Here is a 15154-nt window from a genome sequence, read left to right as displayed (position 1 = left end):
TGAAGGCGTGCAGGTCCTTGACGGATAGCAGGTGACAGAAGATGTGCTGCAGTTTGCGTGTGCAGCGGGCAGACACAGACCCAAACCAGACGGTGATAGTACAAGTGAGGATGATGGATGTGCAGAACCAAACCAGTTTCCTCAGCTGGCGCAGTATGTGAGTAGGTAGAGTACACACAACGTTCTATGGAACTGTATGTGAGTGACTGTAGTACATAACATGTTCTAGTACTGTACAATAGACCTCCAGTTCACTAGTTGAGCCTGAGAGGTTTTCCTGACCATGTGACCTGATCAGGAAAACCTTTGGACCCAAGTTCTAGCCGATAACTAGAGCCAATACCCACTAGGCACACACTAGTTGAATCAATGTTGTTTCCACGTTATTTTAATGAAATTACATGGAACCAACGTGTAATAAATGTTGAATTGACATCTGTGTCCAGTGGGTAGTTTATTCTGGTCAGGTTAGGCGAGGAATTACTCCTGGCTAGTGAGTGGCTTCTCCCACTGTGTCCATTGTTTTTTGTGTCCCAAACTGTGTCCCGTGTTTTAGCAGTACTGGGAAGGAGATATCAGAGCTCTCTGCAGAACTCCAGCTGTTGTGGCTGCCTGACTAATGTGCTAGTTAAGTAGAAACACTAAATGGCTCTCACAATGTAACAGATAAACAGAGGAGAGATAAACAACTCTCTCCTGAGTGTATGTCCGTTCCATTTGTAGAGATGATTCAAATTCAAGTGTATTGACCTTTTTGTATTGTGAGAGATGGTTTAGGAGCAGGCCTATCTGTGAAAAGGGAGGCATAAAAGAGTTGACACTCGATTAAATGTATTTTGGTGGTTATGTTTGCTTTTATTGAACTGAAAGAATACCCAACCAAATCCCTTCTCATGGTACACATTTAGCCATGAGACATTTGAATTAGTGTTACTCCTGGCTTGTACAGTACCTTTATATAGGGCTACTTTATGCAGTACATCATTGACCACATTTTGTTTCATTTCATACACTATTACAGCATTTGGACTCACAGAATAATATTTTCAGTTCAACACTATTGAAAACAAACACAGTATCTTCACGTAAGGGCCAGTTATAAACATTTAAGAAATGTTCATATATTTTACAAACCGTTATTTATATTACAACCTGTTATTAAAACTGTTACATCAAACTCTAAACTGGTGAACGCTACCTCTAATGAATATGTACTGTATACAGCATCGTAGAAGAAACAGCCACAGCACATTAAAAATAAAAATAAAAATGTTTTCAATTTATTCAGATACTTTACAAAATGCTTTGTATTTGTTCGTAAGCCGAAGTGGGCCACAATGACTTCGTATAGATCTGAAAAAGATGGTGTCACCTTATGAATTGTATACAGCGGTGTACCACAGAAGAAAAAACATTGTATTTTTCAATAATACAGTCCATTATATTATGTGACCATTCAGTTCCAGTGGATACATATGGAATGGAAGCATTTTGGCCAGGGCATCTCCCATGATGCCTCTCTCTGTCTGAATACTGGGGTGTATTCATTAGAGCAAGACCGTAGCAAATAGTTGTAAAACGTTTCGCAACGGAAATCGTTCACTCCTAACGGAAACAAGAGTTTCTATTGGACAAATTCAGGTAGGTCACTCCCCGTTTCATTCTGTTTGCTTCTGTTGGCTTTCATTTGGTTCGTTTGTTTCCTAGTGAATACACCCCTGTGTTGACGAGGTGTCCGGCATAGTCAGGAATTCTGGGTGGAAGTTGCCTGTAGGAACAGATCTAGGAATCGGTTTACCCCACCCAAAACTCCCAATTTTAACCATTAGGCGAAAAATGCTAAACCGACCTTAGATCAGGTCCCAGGAGTCAACTGTATCCTATTCCCAGTTAGACGGCGGCTTCGCCCACACTTCCTGTGTGTGAATTCTGGTGTGTGACGCCAGCATGTTCACAAGGTGCGCTGGTGGTCATCTTGTGCCAACGCTGTTCAGGACAGACAGGGAACCAGCAATGAGGGATACTTTCAACTACAGTCTAAAGGTGATTTATCATAATACTTTCAACCAGACCTAGGTTCAAATAGCCTTTGAAATACTTCAAATATGTTGAGGGTTTGTTTGAGCCCACCTGGAATTCTAGTTGGGTAGTGTTTGCCCATCTTTTGGGACCCATCTATTGGTTCATGGTGCCAGGCAAGCTCAGTCACACAAATGCCATTTGAACCCAGGTCTGCTTTTGACTACATTATAAAGGTAATCTTTTCCATTATAATGGGGCTGTTTGATAAATTACATTTTATAGCGAGAGCAATTTATTCATTCTTCTCATATGTGAAAGAGGTGGAGTGAGGGGAAAACCGGAGAGAAAGGAAGAGGTGTATAAAGAGATGAAGGCCGTATTTGAAAGCATCAATTCTACTCAGTAGCTGATCACCGACTAAGCAGACTGACTGGTCGACAATCATATTAAAACGTTATTGAGGATACAAGGTGATTTGTAGATCAGTTAGTCTACTCAGTTGGTGATCAGAGACTCTCAAACACGACCAGAGACTGACAAGAGTGAAGGGAGAGAGAGAGAGAGAGAGAGTAAGAGGGGAATGTCTGAGAGAGTAAAGGGACATAGAGATAGTGGGGACAGAAAGAGAGAGGGAGAGGGGAATGTGTGTGTGAGAGAGAGGGGGAGAGAGAGGGGACAGAGAAAGAGAACAGAGAGAGAAACAGAGGGGACAGAGAGTGATGGGGAGAGAGAGAGAGAGTGACAGGGACAGAGAGAGAGACAGTGAGAGGGGTTGGGGCCAGAGGGGAAGGATATGGAGCATCGTGGGATCTGCTGCTTGACTGTGTACCTGTTTGATGCCGCCCTTGGAGGTGCAGAACATGTAGATGACATAGCCTGGCACAAGAACCATGGATGACAGAGACATGACCCAGCCAATCCCCTGCCCCCACGCCGGGTACACGTACTTCCCCAAGGTCAGGGGGGTCATCTCAATGGCACTGAAGGTAAACACTCCCTGCACACACAGAAACATTTACATGAGGTGAGGTAATAGGTGATGCTCCAGGCCGACTACATCACAGATGTATACCAGATCTCCCAATAATAACCTGCCCAGGGACTGCGGTAAACAATTAGCCGGCTGGAACGTTGATTAATGTGCACTGTCCCTGTAAAAATAAATACATGAAAAAACGGAAGAAAAGAAACACCAGCCGGCCAGATAGGACAAGCTGACAAAATGGGACAAGTCAGCATGCTGGCCAGATAGGACAAAATGGGACAAGTCAGCATGCCAGCCAGATAGGACAAGCTGACAAAATGGGACAAGTCAGCATGCTGTCCAGATAGGACAAGCTGACAAAATGGGACAAGTCAGCATGCTGGCCAGATAGGACAAAATGGGACAAGTCAGCATGCCGGCCAGATAGGACAAGCTGACAAAATGGGACAAGTCAGCATGCCGGCCAGATAGGACAAGCTGACAAAATGGGACAAGTAAGTATGCTGGCCAGATAGGACAAAATGGGACAAGTCAGCATCCCGGCCAGATAGGACAAGCTGACAAAATGGGACAAGTCAGCATGCCGGCCAGATAGGACAAGCTGACAAAATGGGACAAGTCAGCATGCCGGCCAGATAGGACAAGCTGACAAAATGGGACAAGTCAGTATGCTGGCCAGATAGGACAAAATGGGACAAGTCAGCATGCCGGCCAGATAGGACAAGCTGACAAAATGGGACAAGTCAGCATGCCAGCCAGATAGGACAGGTTTGACGGATGGCCAGATAAAACAAGCCGGCCAGATAGGACCATCTCTTGTCCTATCTGGCCAGTCAGGTAAGACAAATCAGCCTGGACAAGTTTGGCCAGCCAGTCAGATAGGATAAGTTGGCCAGACAGCACAAGTCAGTCCGGACAGGTAGGACATGTTCGGCCAGCCGGCCAGAAAAGATAAGTTCAGCCAAATAGGTTAAATAAGGCCAGATAGTAAGTGATTAACTGAGTAGGGGAGAGTGGTACTTCGTCAAACAGTCAGAATAACGATAGCAGCCCATAGATATGTCTAGAACATTGATCTTCCCATATTGATACAGCCCTATGGGCCACTGTGAAAACATACAGCACTACATGCCTTTTTTCAGGACTAACTCCTCCACAGGTTTATTCTGGACAGAGACTGATTGTGAACACTGAGTAGTGTTGTATCTGTCATAGTGTTGTTCTATTCTTGTCCCATTTCTTACTTAACTTCTTAAGGTATAGGGGGCAGCATTTTCACTTTTGGATAAATAGCAATACTTCACATGTCTGGCTGTTTTTTGTATTTTTTTGGTGTGTGTTTTTGTTTTGTACTAAATGGTAAAAGAAAATCCATTAAAATAAAATACACGTATACTGAACAAAAATATAAACGCAACATGTAAAGTGTTTCTCCCATGTTTCATGAGCTGAATGCAGAAACTTTCCATACGCACAAAAAACATATTTCTCTCAACTTTTGTACACAAATGTATTTACATGCCTGTTAGTGAGCATTTCTCCTTTGCCAAGAGCCATCCACCTGAAAGGTGTGGCTTATCAAGAAGCTGATTAAACAGCATGATCATTACACAGGTGCACCTTGTGCTGGGGACAGTAAAAGACACTCTAAAATGTGCAGTTTTGTCACACAACACAATGCCACAGATATCTCAAGTTTTAAGGGAGCGTGCAATTGGCATGCTGGCTGCAGGAATGTCCATCAGAGCTGTTGCTAGAGAATTGAATGGTAATTTCTCTACCAAAGTCATTTTAGGGAATTTGGCAGTATGTCCAACTGGCCTCACAACCGCAGACCATGTATATATTGTGTGGGCAAGTCGGCGAGCAGTTTGCTAGTGGGCAAGCAGTTTGCTGATGTCAACGTTGTGAACAGAGTCCTCCATGGTGGCGGTGGGGTTATAGTATGGACAGGCATAAGCAACGGACAACGAACACAATTGCATTTTGTCTATGGCAATTTGAATGTACAGAGATACCGTGACGATATCCTGAGGCCCATTGTCGTGCCACTCATCACCTGCCATCACCTCATCTTTCAGCATGATAAAGCACGGCCCCATGTTGCAAGGATCTGTACAAAATCCCTGGAAGCTGAAAAAATGTATACATTATGCCCTATATAGGAAATAGGATGCCATTTGGGACCCAACCAGCGTTTCTGAGATACAGGGTTAAGTATGATTTCCCTGAGGATTTAAACACATTGAAAGCCAATGAGAAGCCTGAACGGAAATGGCAGTTACCAGGCAGATTGCCGGAGTAAAGAACTTCCAGCAGAGCTTCCACCAGCCGCAGGGCCGATAGCCGATCATCTCTTCAATGTCCCCATAGAACTTATCAGCTCCTAAGACAGAGAGAGAGAGAAGAGAGAGAGAGAGAGAGAGAAGACAGAGAGAGAGAGAAGAGAGAAAGAGAAGAGAGAGAGCATTGAACAAACTACACAGGTGACGATTTATAGGTTATATGTCAAGACAGCCTAAATGTTATCTGTAGGCTATATCCCAAGTGGGACTGTTGATATGCTTTTGAGTTAGCTAGGCAGCCAGCTGTTGTTGACTTACTCAGTGAAGTGAAAACTTGAGCAATAACCTTTTAAAAGTAAATTACAACAATACTGAGATCATGCTCATGGGCCCCAACTCCCTCATCAAGAGACTTTGTCAACTTTGGCATGACCGGGTTAGTGGAAAATGATAAAGGAAAATATATTTTTAAAAGATGTACAGTTGAAGTCGAAAGTTTACACTTAGGTTGGAGTCATAAAAACCAGTTTTTCAACCACTCCACAAATTTCTTGTTAACAAACTATAGTTTTGGCAAGTTGGTTAAGACATCTACTTGTGCATGGCACACGTAATATTTACAACAATTGTTTACAGACAGAGTATTTCACTGTATCACAATTCCAGCGGGTCAGAAGTTTACATACACTAAGTTGACTGTGCCTTTAAACAGCTTTTTAGAAGCTTCTGATAGGCTAATTGACATCATTTGAGTAAATTGGAGGTGTACCTGTGGAAGTATTTCAAGGTCTACCTTCAAACTCAGTGCCTCTTTGCTTGACATCATGGGAAAATTAAAAGAAATCAGCCAAGACCTCTTTGGGAGCAATTCCAAACACCTGAAGGTACCACGTTCATCTGTACAAACAATAGTACGCAAGTATAAACACCATGGGGCCACACAGCCATCGTACCGGTCAGGAAGGAGACGCGTTCTGTCTCCTAGAGATGAACGTACTTTGGTGCAAAATGTGCAAATCAATCCCAGAACAAACGAGTCCTATATCGATATAACCTGAAAGGCCACTCGGCAAGGAAGAAGCCACTTCTCCAAAACCGCCATAAAAGTCCAGACTACGGTTTCAACTGCACATGGGGACAAAGATCGTACTTTTTGGAGAAATGTTCTCTGGTCTGATGAAACAAAAACAGAACTGTTTGGCCATAATGACCATCGTTATGTTTGGAGGAAAAAGGGGGAGGCTTGTAAACACCATCCCAACCATGAAGCACGGGGGTGGCAGCATCATGTTGTGGGGGGGCTTTGCTGCAGGAGGGACTGGCGCACTTCACAAAATAGATGGCATCATGAGGCAGGACAATTATGTGGATATATTGAAGCAACATCTCAAGACATCAGTCAGGAAGTTAAAGCTTGGTCGCAAATGGGTATTCCAAATGGACAATGACCCCAAGCATACTTCCAAAGTTGCGACAAAAAATGGCTTAAGGACAACAAAGTCAAGGTATTGGAGTGGCCATCACAAAACCCTGACCTCAATCCCATAGAAAATGTGTGGGCAGAACTGAAAAAGCATGTGCGAGCAAGGAGGCCTACAAACCTGACTCAGTTATACTAGCTATGTCAGGAGGAATGGGCCAAAATTCACCCAACATATTGTGGGAAGCTTGTGGAAGGCTACCCGAAACATTTAACCCAAGTTAAACCATTTTAAGGCAGTGCTACCAAACACTAATTAAGTGAATGTAAACTTCTGACCCACTGGGAATGTGATGAAATAAATAAATGCTGATAAATAAATAATTTACACTACTATTATTCTGACAATTCGCATTCTTAAAAGATCCTAACTGACCCAAGACAGGGCATTTTTACATCGGATTAAATGTCAGGAATTGTGAAAAACTGAATTTAAATGTATTTGGCTAAGGTGTATGTATATTTCCGACTTCAACTGTATGTATATATATATATACAGTACCAGTCAAAGGTTTGGACACAACCTACTATTTTCTACATTGTAGAATAATAGTGAAGACAAACTATGAAATAACACATGTAGTAACCAAAAAAGTGTTATATATATTTAAGATTTAAGATTTTTAAAGTAGAATCTCAAATATAAAGTAGTGTGCAAAGCTGCCTTGATGATTCTCTCAACCAGCTTCGTGAGGTAGTTACCTGGAATACATTTCAATTACAGGTATGCTTGTTACAAGTACATTTATGGAATTTCTTTCCTTCTTAATGCGTTTGAGCCAATCAGTTGTGTTGTGACAAGGTAGGAGTGGTATACAGAAGATAGCCCTGTTCGGTAAAAGAGCAAGTCCATATTATGGCAAGAACAGCTCAAATAAGTAAAGGGAAACGACAGCGCATTGTTGCTTTAAGACATGAAGGTCAGTCAATCCGGAAAATATCAAGAACATTGAAAGTTTCTTCAAGTGCAGTCACAAAAAGCCTCAAGCGCTATGATGAAACTGGCTCTCATGAGGACCGCCACGGGAAAGGAAGACCCATAGTTACCTCAGCTTCAGAGCATAACTTCGTTAGAGTTAACTGCACCTCAGATTGCAGCCCAAATAAATCTTTCACAGAGTTCAAGTAACAGACACATCTCAACATCAACTGTTCAGAGGAGACTATGTGAATTAGGCCTTCATGGTTGAATTGCTGCAAAGAAACCACTACTAAAGGACAACAATAATAAGAAGAGACTTGCTTGGGCCAAGAGACACGAGCAATGGACATTAGACTGGTGGAAATCTGTCCTTTCGCCTAATGAGTCCAAATTTGAGATTTTTGGTTCCAACCGCCATGTCTTTGTGAGACGCAGAGTTGGTGAACGTATGATCTCCGCATGTGTGGTTCCCACCCTGAAGCATGGAGGAGGAAGTGTGGTGGTGCTTTGCTGGTGACACTGTCTGTGATTAATTTAGAATTCACGGCACACCTAACCAGCATGGCTACCACAGCATTCTGCAGCAATACGCCTTCCCATCCGGTTTACCCTTAGTGGGACTATCATTTGATTTTCAACAGGACAATAACCCAAAACACACCTCCAGGCTGTGTAAGGGCTATTTGACAAAGAAGGAGAGTGCTGGAGTGCTGCATCAGATGGCCTGGCCTCCACAATCACCTGACCTCAACCCAATTGAGATGGTTTGAGATGAGTTGGACTGCAGAGTAAAGGAAATGCAGTCAACAAGTGCTCAGCATATGTGGGAACTTGGAAGAATATTGGAAAAGCATTCCAGGTGAAGCTGGTTGAGAGAATGCCAAGAGTGTGCAAAGCTGTCATCAAGACAAAGAGTGGGTACTTTGAAGAATCTGAAATCTAAAATATGTTTTGATTTGTTTAACACTTTTTTGGTTACTACATGATTCCATATGTGTTATTTCATATAAATGTATATGTCATCATGGTTAGTGTTCTCCATGGTCAGTCTGTCATCATGGTTAGTGTTCTCCATGGTCAGTCTGTTTGTCACACCCTGACCATAGAAAGCTGTTTATTCTCTATGTTGGTTGGGGCGTGATAGTGACTAGGGTGGGTCATCTAGGTGATTTGTTTGTCTATGTTGGCCTGGTATGGTTCCCAATCAGAGACAGCTGTTTATCGTTGTCTCTGATTGGGGATCATATTTAGGCAGCCATTTCCTCATTTGTGATTTGTGGGATCTTGGCTATGTATAGTTGCCTAGTAGCACTGTTAGCGTCACGGTTCGTTTGTGCGTTATTGTTTTGTGTGGAGTTTCGATTTATTAAAACATGTGGAACTCTACGCACGCTGCGCCTTGGTCTACCCATTTCGACGAACATGACACTGTTCTTATGTTTAGTGTTCTCCATGGTCAGTCTGTCATCATGTTTAGTGTTCTCCATGGTCAGTCTGTCATCATGTTTAGTGTTCTCCATGGTCAGTCTGTCATCATGTTTAGTGTTCTCCATGGTCGGTCTGTCATCATGTTTAGTGTTCTCCATGGTCAGTCTGTCATCATGTTTAGTGCTCTCCATGGTCAGTCTGGCATCATGTTTAGTGTTCTCCATGGTCAGTCTGTCATCATGTTTAGTGTTCTCCATGGTCAGTCTGTCATCATGTTTAGTGTTCTCTATGGTTAGTCTGTCATCATGTTTAGTGTTCTCCATGGTCAGTCTGTCATCATGTTTAGTGTTCTCCATGGTCAGTCTGTCATCATGTTTAGTGTTCTCCATGGTCAGTCTGGCATCATGTTTAGTGTTCTCCATGGTCAGTCTGTCATCATGTTTAGTGTTCTCCATGGTCAGTCTGTCATCATGTTTAGTGTTCTCTATGGTTAGTCTGTCATCATGTTTAGTGTTCTCCATGGTCAGTCTGTCATCATGTTTAGTGTTCTCCATGGTCAGTCTGTCATCATGTTTAGTGTTCTCCATGGTCAGTCTGTTCTTATGTTTAGTGTTCTCCATGGTTAGTCTGTCATCATGTTTAGTGTTCTCTATGGTTAGTCTGTCATCATGTTTAGTGTTCTCTATGGTCAGTCTGTCATCATGTTTAGTGTTCTCCATGGTCAGTCTGGCATCATGTTTAGTGTTCTCTATGGTTAGTCTGTCATCATGTTTAGTGTTCTCTATGGTTAGTCTGTCATCATGTTTAGTGTTCTCCATGGTCAGTCTGTCATCATGTTTAGTGTTCTCCATGGTCAGTCTGTCATCATGTTTAGTGTTCTCCATGGTCAGTCTGGCATCATGTTTAGTGTTCTCCATGGTCAGTCTGTCATCATGTTTAGTGTTCTCCATGGTCAGTCTGTCATCATGTTTAGTGTTCTCTATGGTTAGTCTGTCATCATGTTTAGTGTTCTCCATGGTCAGTCTGTCATCATGTTTAGTGTTCTCCATGGTCAGTCTGTCATCATGTTTAGTGTTCTCCATGGTCAGTCTGTTCTTATGTTTAGTGTTCTCCATGGTTAGTCTGTCATCATGTTTAGTGTTCTCTATGGTTAGTCTGTCATCATGTTTAGTGTTCTCTATGGTCAGTCTGTCATCATGTTTAGTGTTCTCCATGGTCAGTCTGGCATCATGTTTAGTGTTCTCTATGGTTAGTCTGTCATCATGTTTAGTGTTCTCTATGGTTAGTCTGTCATCATGTTTAGTGTTCTCTATGGTTAGTCTGTCATCATGTTTAGTGTGCTCCATGGTCAGTCTGTCATCATGTTTAGTGTTCTCCATGGTCAGTCTGCCATCATGTTTAGTGTTCTCCATGGTCAGTCTGTTCTTATGTTTAGTGTTCTCCATGGTTAGTCTGTCATCATGTTTAGTGTTCTCCATGGTCAGTCTGTCATCATGTTTAGTGTTCTCCATGGTCAGTCTGTCATCATGTTTAGTGTTCTCCATGGTCAGTCTGTTCTTATGTTTAGTGTTCTCCATGGTTAGTCTGTCATCATGTTTAGTGTTCTCCATGGTTAGTCTGTCATCATGTTTAGTGTTCTCCATGGTTAGTCTGTCATCATGTTTAGTGTTCTCCATGGTTAGTCTGTCATCATGTTTAGTGTTCTCCATGGTTAGTCTGTCATCATGTTTAGTGTTCTCCATGGTCAGTCTGTCATCATGTTTAGTGTTCTCCATGGTCAGTCTGTCATCATGTTTAGTGTTCTCCATGGTCAGTCTGTCATCATGTTTAGTGTTCTCCATGGTCAGTCTGTCATCATGTTTAGTGTTCTCCATGGTCAGTCTGTCATCATGTTTAGTGTTCTCCATGGTCAGTCTGTCATCATGTTTAGTGTTCTCCATGGTTAGTCTGTCATCATGTTTAGTGTTCTCCATGGTCAGTCTGGCATCATGTTTAGTGTTCTCCATGGTCAGTCTGTCATCATGTTTAGTGTTCTCCATGGTCAGTCTGTCATCATGTTTAGTGTTCTCCATGGTCAGTCTGTCATCATGTTTAGTGTTCTCCATGGTCAGTCTGTCATCATGTTTAGTGTTCTCCATGGTTAGTCTGTCATCATGTTTAGTGTTCTCCATGGTCAGTCTGTCATCATGTTTAGTGTTCTCCATGGTCAGTCTGTTCTCATGTTTAGGGTACTTTTACATACTTCTTTTATGTGATTTTATAACAGTTGATCCTGCTGGTTTCCTTGTGTATGTAAAGAGACTAGTATTAACTGTACATGTTTAAACAGGATGTATATGCTTGTAGAAAACAACAATGATAGATCCTATATTTTCCTAATGGTACAGAAGCTTACTGTGTCCTACCATAGAACCAGGAAATCGAGACGGTTTCGAAGAAGACGAGGAAGAGGAGGCACATCCCGCTGGCAGAGTAGTAATCAAACAGCTTGAAGACGTACAGACCACCCTGGGGAAGCAGCCATAGAGGGTTGTTAAAAGCCTACACACACACACACACACACACACACACACACACACACACACACACACACTCTGTTACCTGTGTAATGTTGGAGAAGCCGATGAGGAAGGAGATTAGACAGACGCCGAGGATAAAGACCTTCTTCCTCTTCCTCAGCACCATGGGGAACTCATCCATCAGAGCTGTGACGAAGCCCTCCACAGTACAGAACTACAGGCAGAGCACACAGGTTAACACACACACACACACGTTGGCTCACTCAGGTCTTGCACCAGAGAACACTAACAGGCTACCAACTTCTGCAGGGCCACCTGGACGCTTCTGTTGAAAATGAAAATAACAGTGGTAATTCTATGTAATGTCTACTCAGTAGCAACAAGCCACTTGTAACATATCTACCTGCCGTTCTGTTATTCTCTTTGTTCTGCTGTAATGAACTGTACCGTTGGCTTGTCTGTTGTCTGTCTGGTTCTCACCACTAACACCTCTCTTCCCTTCCTAGTTATCTGGGTGCCAGGTGACTCTAGGTGGGATCCTCACCTGGCTGTCTAGCCCCAGCATCATCAGCATGGAGAAGAACAGGATGGCCCACAGGGAGGACATGGGCAGCTGAGTCACAGCCTGGGGGTAGGCCAAGAACGCCAAGCCTGGGCCTTGAGTTAGACACCACACCAAACACAGTGAGCTAAATCTGGGCCTTGAGTTAGACACCAAACCACATCATTGAGCCTCAGCCCACATTGCATAATCACACTTCACTGCACACCTCAAATGGACACAGTAATGCACACCATGGTAATAATTGTGCCATATGAAATCTCTTCTGTTGAATAAAAAGCATAGGTTTTACTTCCTTCATGTATTGTATCTTACATGTATCTAAGAAACCAATCATTCACTTGGCTTCATTTTTCAATTGATGAGTTGATTAGGAGCACTATTACCCCTTTAATCTTATGTCAGAAGAAGTGCTGCTGATTTGAATTCTTCCCCTCTAATCAGGGACTAATTCAGACCCTCTGGCACAAGTTGAGTGGAGTCTGTGGCCAATCAGTGGCATTAATCAATTCATTACTTTTACTGTATCAAGAAGAAGATAACCAGTGAACCTATAGTAAATGTGTCAAACTCATTCCACGGAGGGCTGAGTGTCTGCGGGTTTTCCCTCCTCCCTTGTACTTAATTGATTAATTAATGTCACTAATTAGTAATGACCTCCACTCCCTTGGTTGTCTAGGTCTTAATTGAAAGGAAAAACCAGAATCACACAGACATTAGTCCTCCATGGAATGAGTTTGACTCCCCAGCTAAAGAGTCTGAACATACTCTATATTTTATTTAGACATTGTCCTTTCCAGCACTGTTTCAGAAACTATAGTGGATGTATATTTAGACCAGGTCAGTACAGCTCGGTTTGACTCTGTAGTGTTAATCAGGAACAGCTGACTTCGACGTCAGCAACAGTGAATGCTGCAGGAGGGTGAGCTAACTGCACTGTACCGGAGGCAGCTAGTTCCTGGACAGGCTTCTTGGTGATGTACGACATGAAGCCCACAATGGAGAAGATGACGAAGCCCGCAAACATGCTGGTGAAGGAGTTTATACAGCACACGATGAGGGAGTCCCTGACAGGAGAAGAAAACACAACCCATGTTTGGTATTGGTAAGTAGACAGGACACTATAATGGAACACCACGGAAGAAAGGAACAAGAAAAGGACAGAACAAATTAAAGTAAATAGAAGAAAGAGGGATTAGAACCCAGAAGTATAGAATCAAAGCAAATAGAGGAAAGAGGGAGTGGAACCCAGAAGTATAGATTCAAAGCAAATAGAGGAAAGAGGGAGTGGAACCCAGAAGTATAGAATCAAAGTAAATAGAGGAAAGAGGGAGTGGAACCCAGAAGTATAGAATCAAAGCAAATAGAGGAAAGAGGAAGTGGAACCCAGAAGTATAGAATCAAAGTAAATAGAGGAAAGAGGGAGTGGAACCCAGAAGTATAGATTCAAAGCAAATAGAGGAAAGAGGGAGTGGAACCCAGAAGTATAGATTCAAAGCAAATAGAGGAAAGAGGGAGTGGAACCCAGAAGTATAGATTCAAAGCAAATAGAGGAAAGAGGGAGTGGAACCCAGAAGTATAGAATCAAAGTAAATAGAGGAAAGCGGGATTAGAACCCAGAAGTATAGAATCAAAGTAAATAGAGGAAAGAGGGAGTGGAACCCAGAAGTATAGAATCAAAGTAAATAGAGGAAAGAGGGATTAGAACCCAGAAGTATAGAATCAAAGTAAATAGAGGAAAGAGGGATTAGAACCCAGAAGTATAGAATCAAAGTAAATAGAGGAAAGAGGGAGTGGAACCCAGAAGTATAGAATCAAAGTAAATAGAGGAAAGAGGGATTAGAACCCAGAAGTATAGAATCAAAGTAAATAGAGGAAAGAGGGAGTGGAACCCAGAAGTATAGAATCAAAGCAAATAGAGGAAAGAGGGAGTGGAACCCAGAAGTATAGAATCAAAGTAAATAGAGGAAAGAGGGATTAGAACCCAGAAGTATAGAATCAAAGTAAATAGAGGAAAGAGGGAGTGGAACCCAGAAGTATAGAATCAAAGTAAATAGAGGAAAGAGGGAGTGGAACCCAGAAGTATAGAATCAAAGCAAATAGAAGGGTTCCATCATCTAGGTTTTTAACATGTAACAGAGGTGGTTTGATGAGCCTTACCTGAAGATGTGCGTTAGCTCCCTGAGAAAATGCACAGGCTTTAGCTCATTCTTGATGCACACATGAGACCCAGGTTTGAAACCAGTGGGTCACTAACAGGGGCATAAGGCATAAAGGAGAGGCTGTGGGGGTTGTTTACCTGTACACGTCGTTGTTGAAGGAGTTGTAGCTTCCCAAGGCGATGAGCGAACCCAGACCCAGTCCATAGGAGAAGAAGATCTGAGTGGCAGCGTCCAGCCACACCTGGGAGAGTAGTCAGACAAACACACACACACATTTTTTAAGGACAGTTTTCAAGACATTAAACATATCTTATTTTTCCTGTTGACATTTCAGTGTGTGCATAGGCATATGGTCTGTGAGTGTGTGACTCTTAGGGGCCACCGTACCTCAGACTTGAGGAGTTTGTTGAAGTCGGGGGTGATGTAGAAAAGGATGCCCTCCTTGGCCCCGGGGAGAGTGACCCCACGAAAAAACAGGATGAACAGCATGAAGTAGGGGTACGTGGCGGAGAAATAGACCACCTGAATAACAGATAGGGACAGAGAAATAGACCACCTGAATAACAGATAGGAGACAGAGAAATAGACCACCTGAATAACAGATAGGAGACAAAGAAATAGACCACCTGAATAACAGATAGGAGACAGAGAAATAGACCACCTGAATAACAGATAGGGGACAGAGAAATAGACCACCTGAATAACAGATAGGGGACAGAGAAATAGACCACCTGAATAACAGATAGGGGACAGAGAAATAGACCACCTGAATAACAGATAGGAGACAGA

At 42.6% G+C, this 15154-nt stretch overlaps 1 protein-coding gene across 1 annotated transcript; it reads right to left on the bottom strand.

Annotated features, from left to right (window-relative positions):
* Nucleotides 1–1268: 1268 nt before the first annotated feature.
* Nucleotides 1269–14884, bottom strand: LOC116366742 (sodium- and chloride-dependent GABA transporter 1-like). Its single transcript, XM_031818713.1, has 9 exons — nucleotides 14753–14884; nucleotides 14503–14606; nucleotides 13146–13270; nucleotides 12186–12298; nucleotides 11724–11855; nucleotides 11528–11630; nucleotides 5293–5393; nucleotides 2852–3019; nucleotides 1269–1986 (listed from the first exon to the last, which is right to left on the bottom strand). The coding sequence occupies exons 1-9, from the start codon at nucleotides 14852–14854 to the stop codon at nucleotides 1891–1893; spliced, it is 1044 nt and encodes a 347-aa protein (XP_031674573.1). The 5' UTR covers nucleotides 14855–14884; the 3' UTR covers nucleotides 1269–1890.
* Nucleotides 14885–15154: the final 270 nt, after the last annotated feature.

Source organism: Oncorhynchus kisutch, unplaced genomic scaffold (assembly GCF_002021735.2).
Source record: "Oncorhynchus kisutch isolate 150728-3 unplaced genomic scaffold, Okis_V2 scaffold1569, whole genome shotgun sequence".
NCBI classification, from domain to species: Eukaryota; Metazoa; Chordata; class Actinopteri; order Salmoniformes; family Salmonidae; genus Oncorhynchus; species Oncorhynchus kisutch.
Note: the sequence above shows the minus strand (reverse complement) of the source record. Positions and strands in the feature narration are given on the sequence as shown.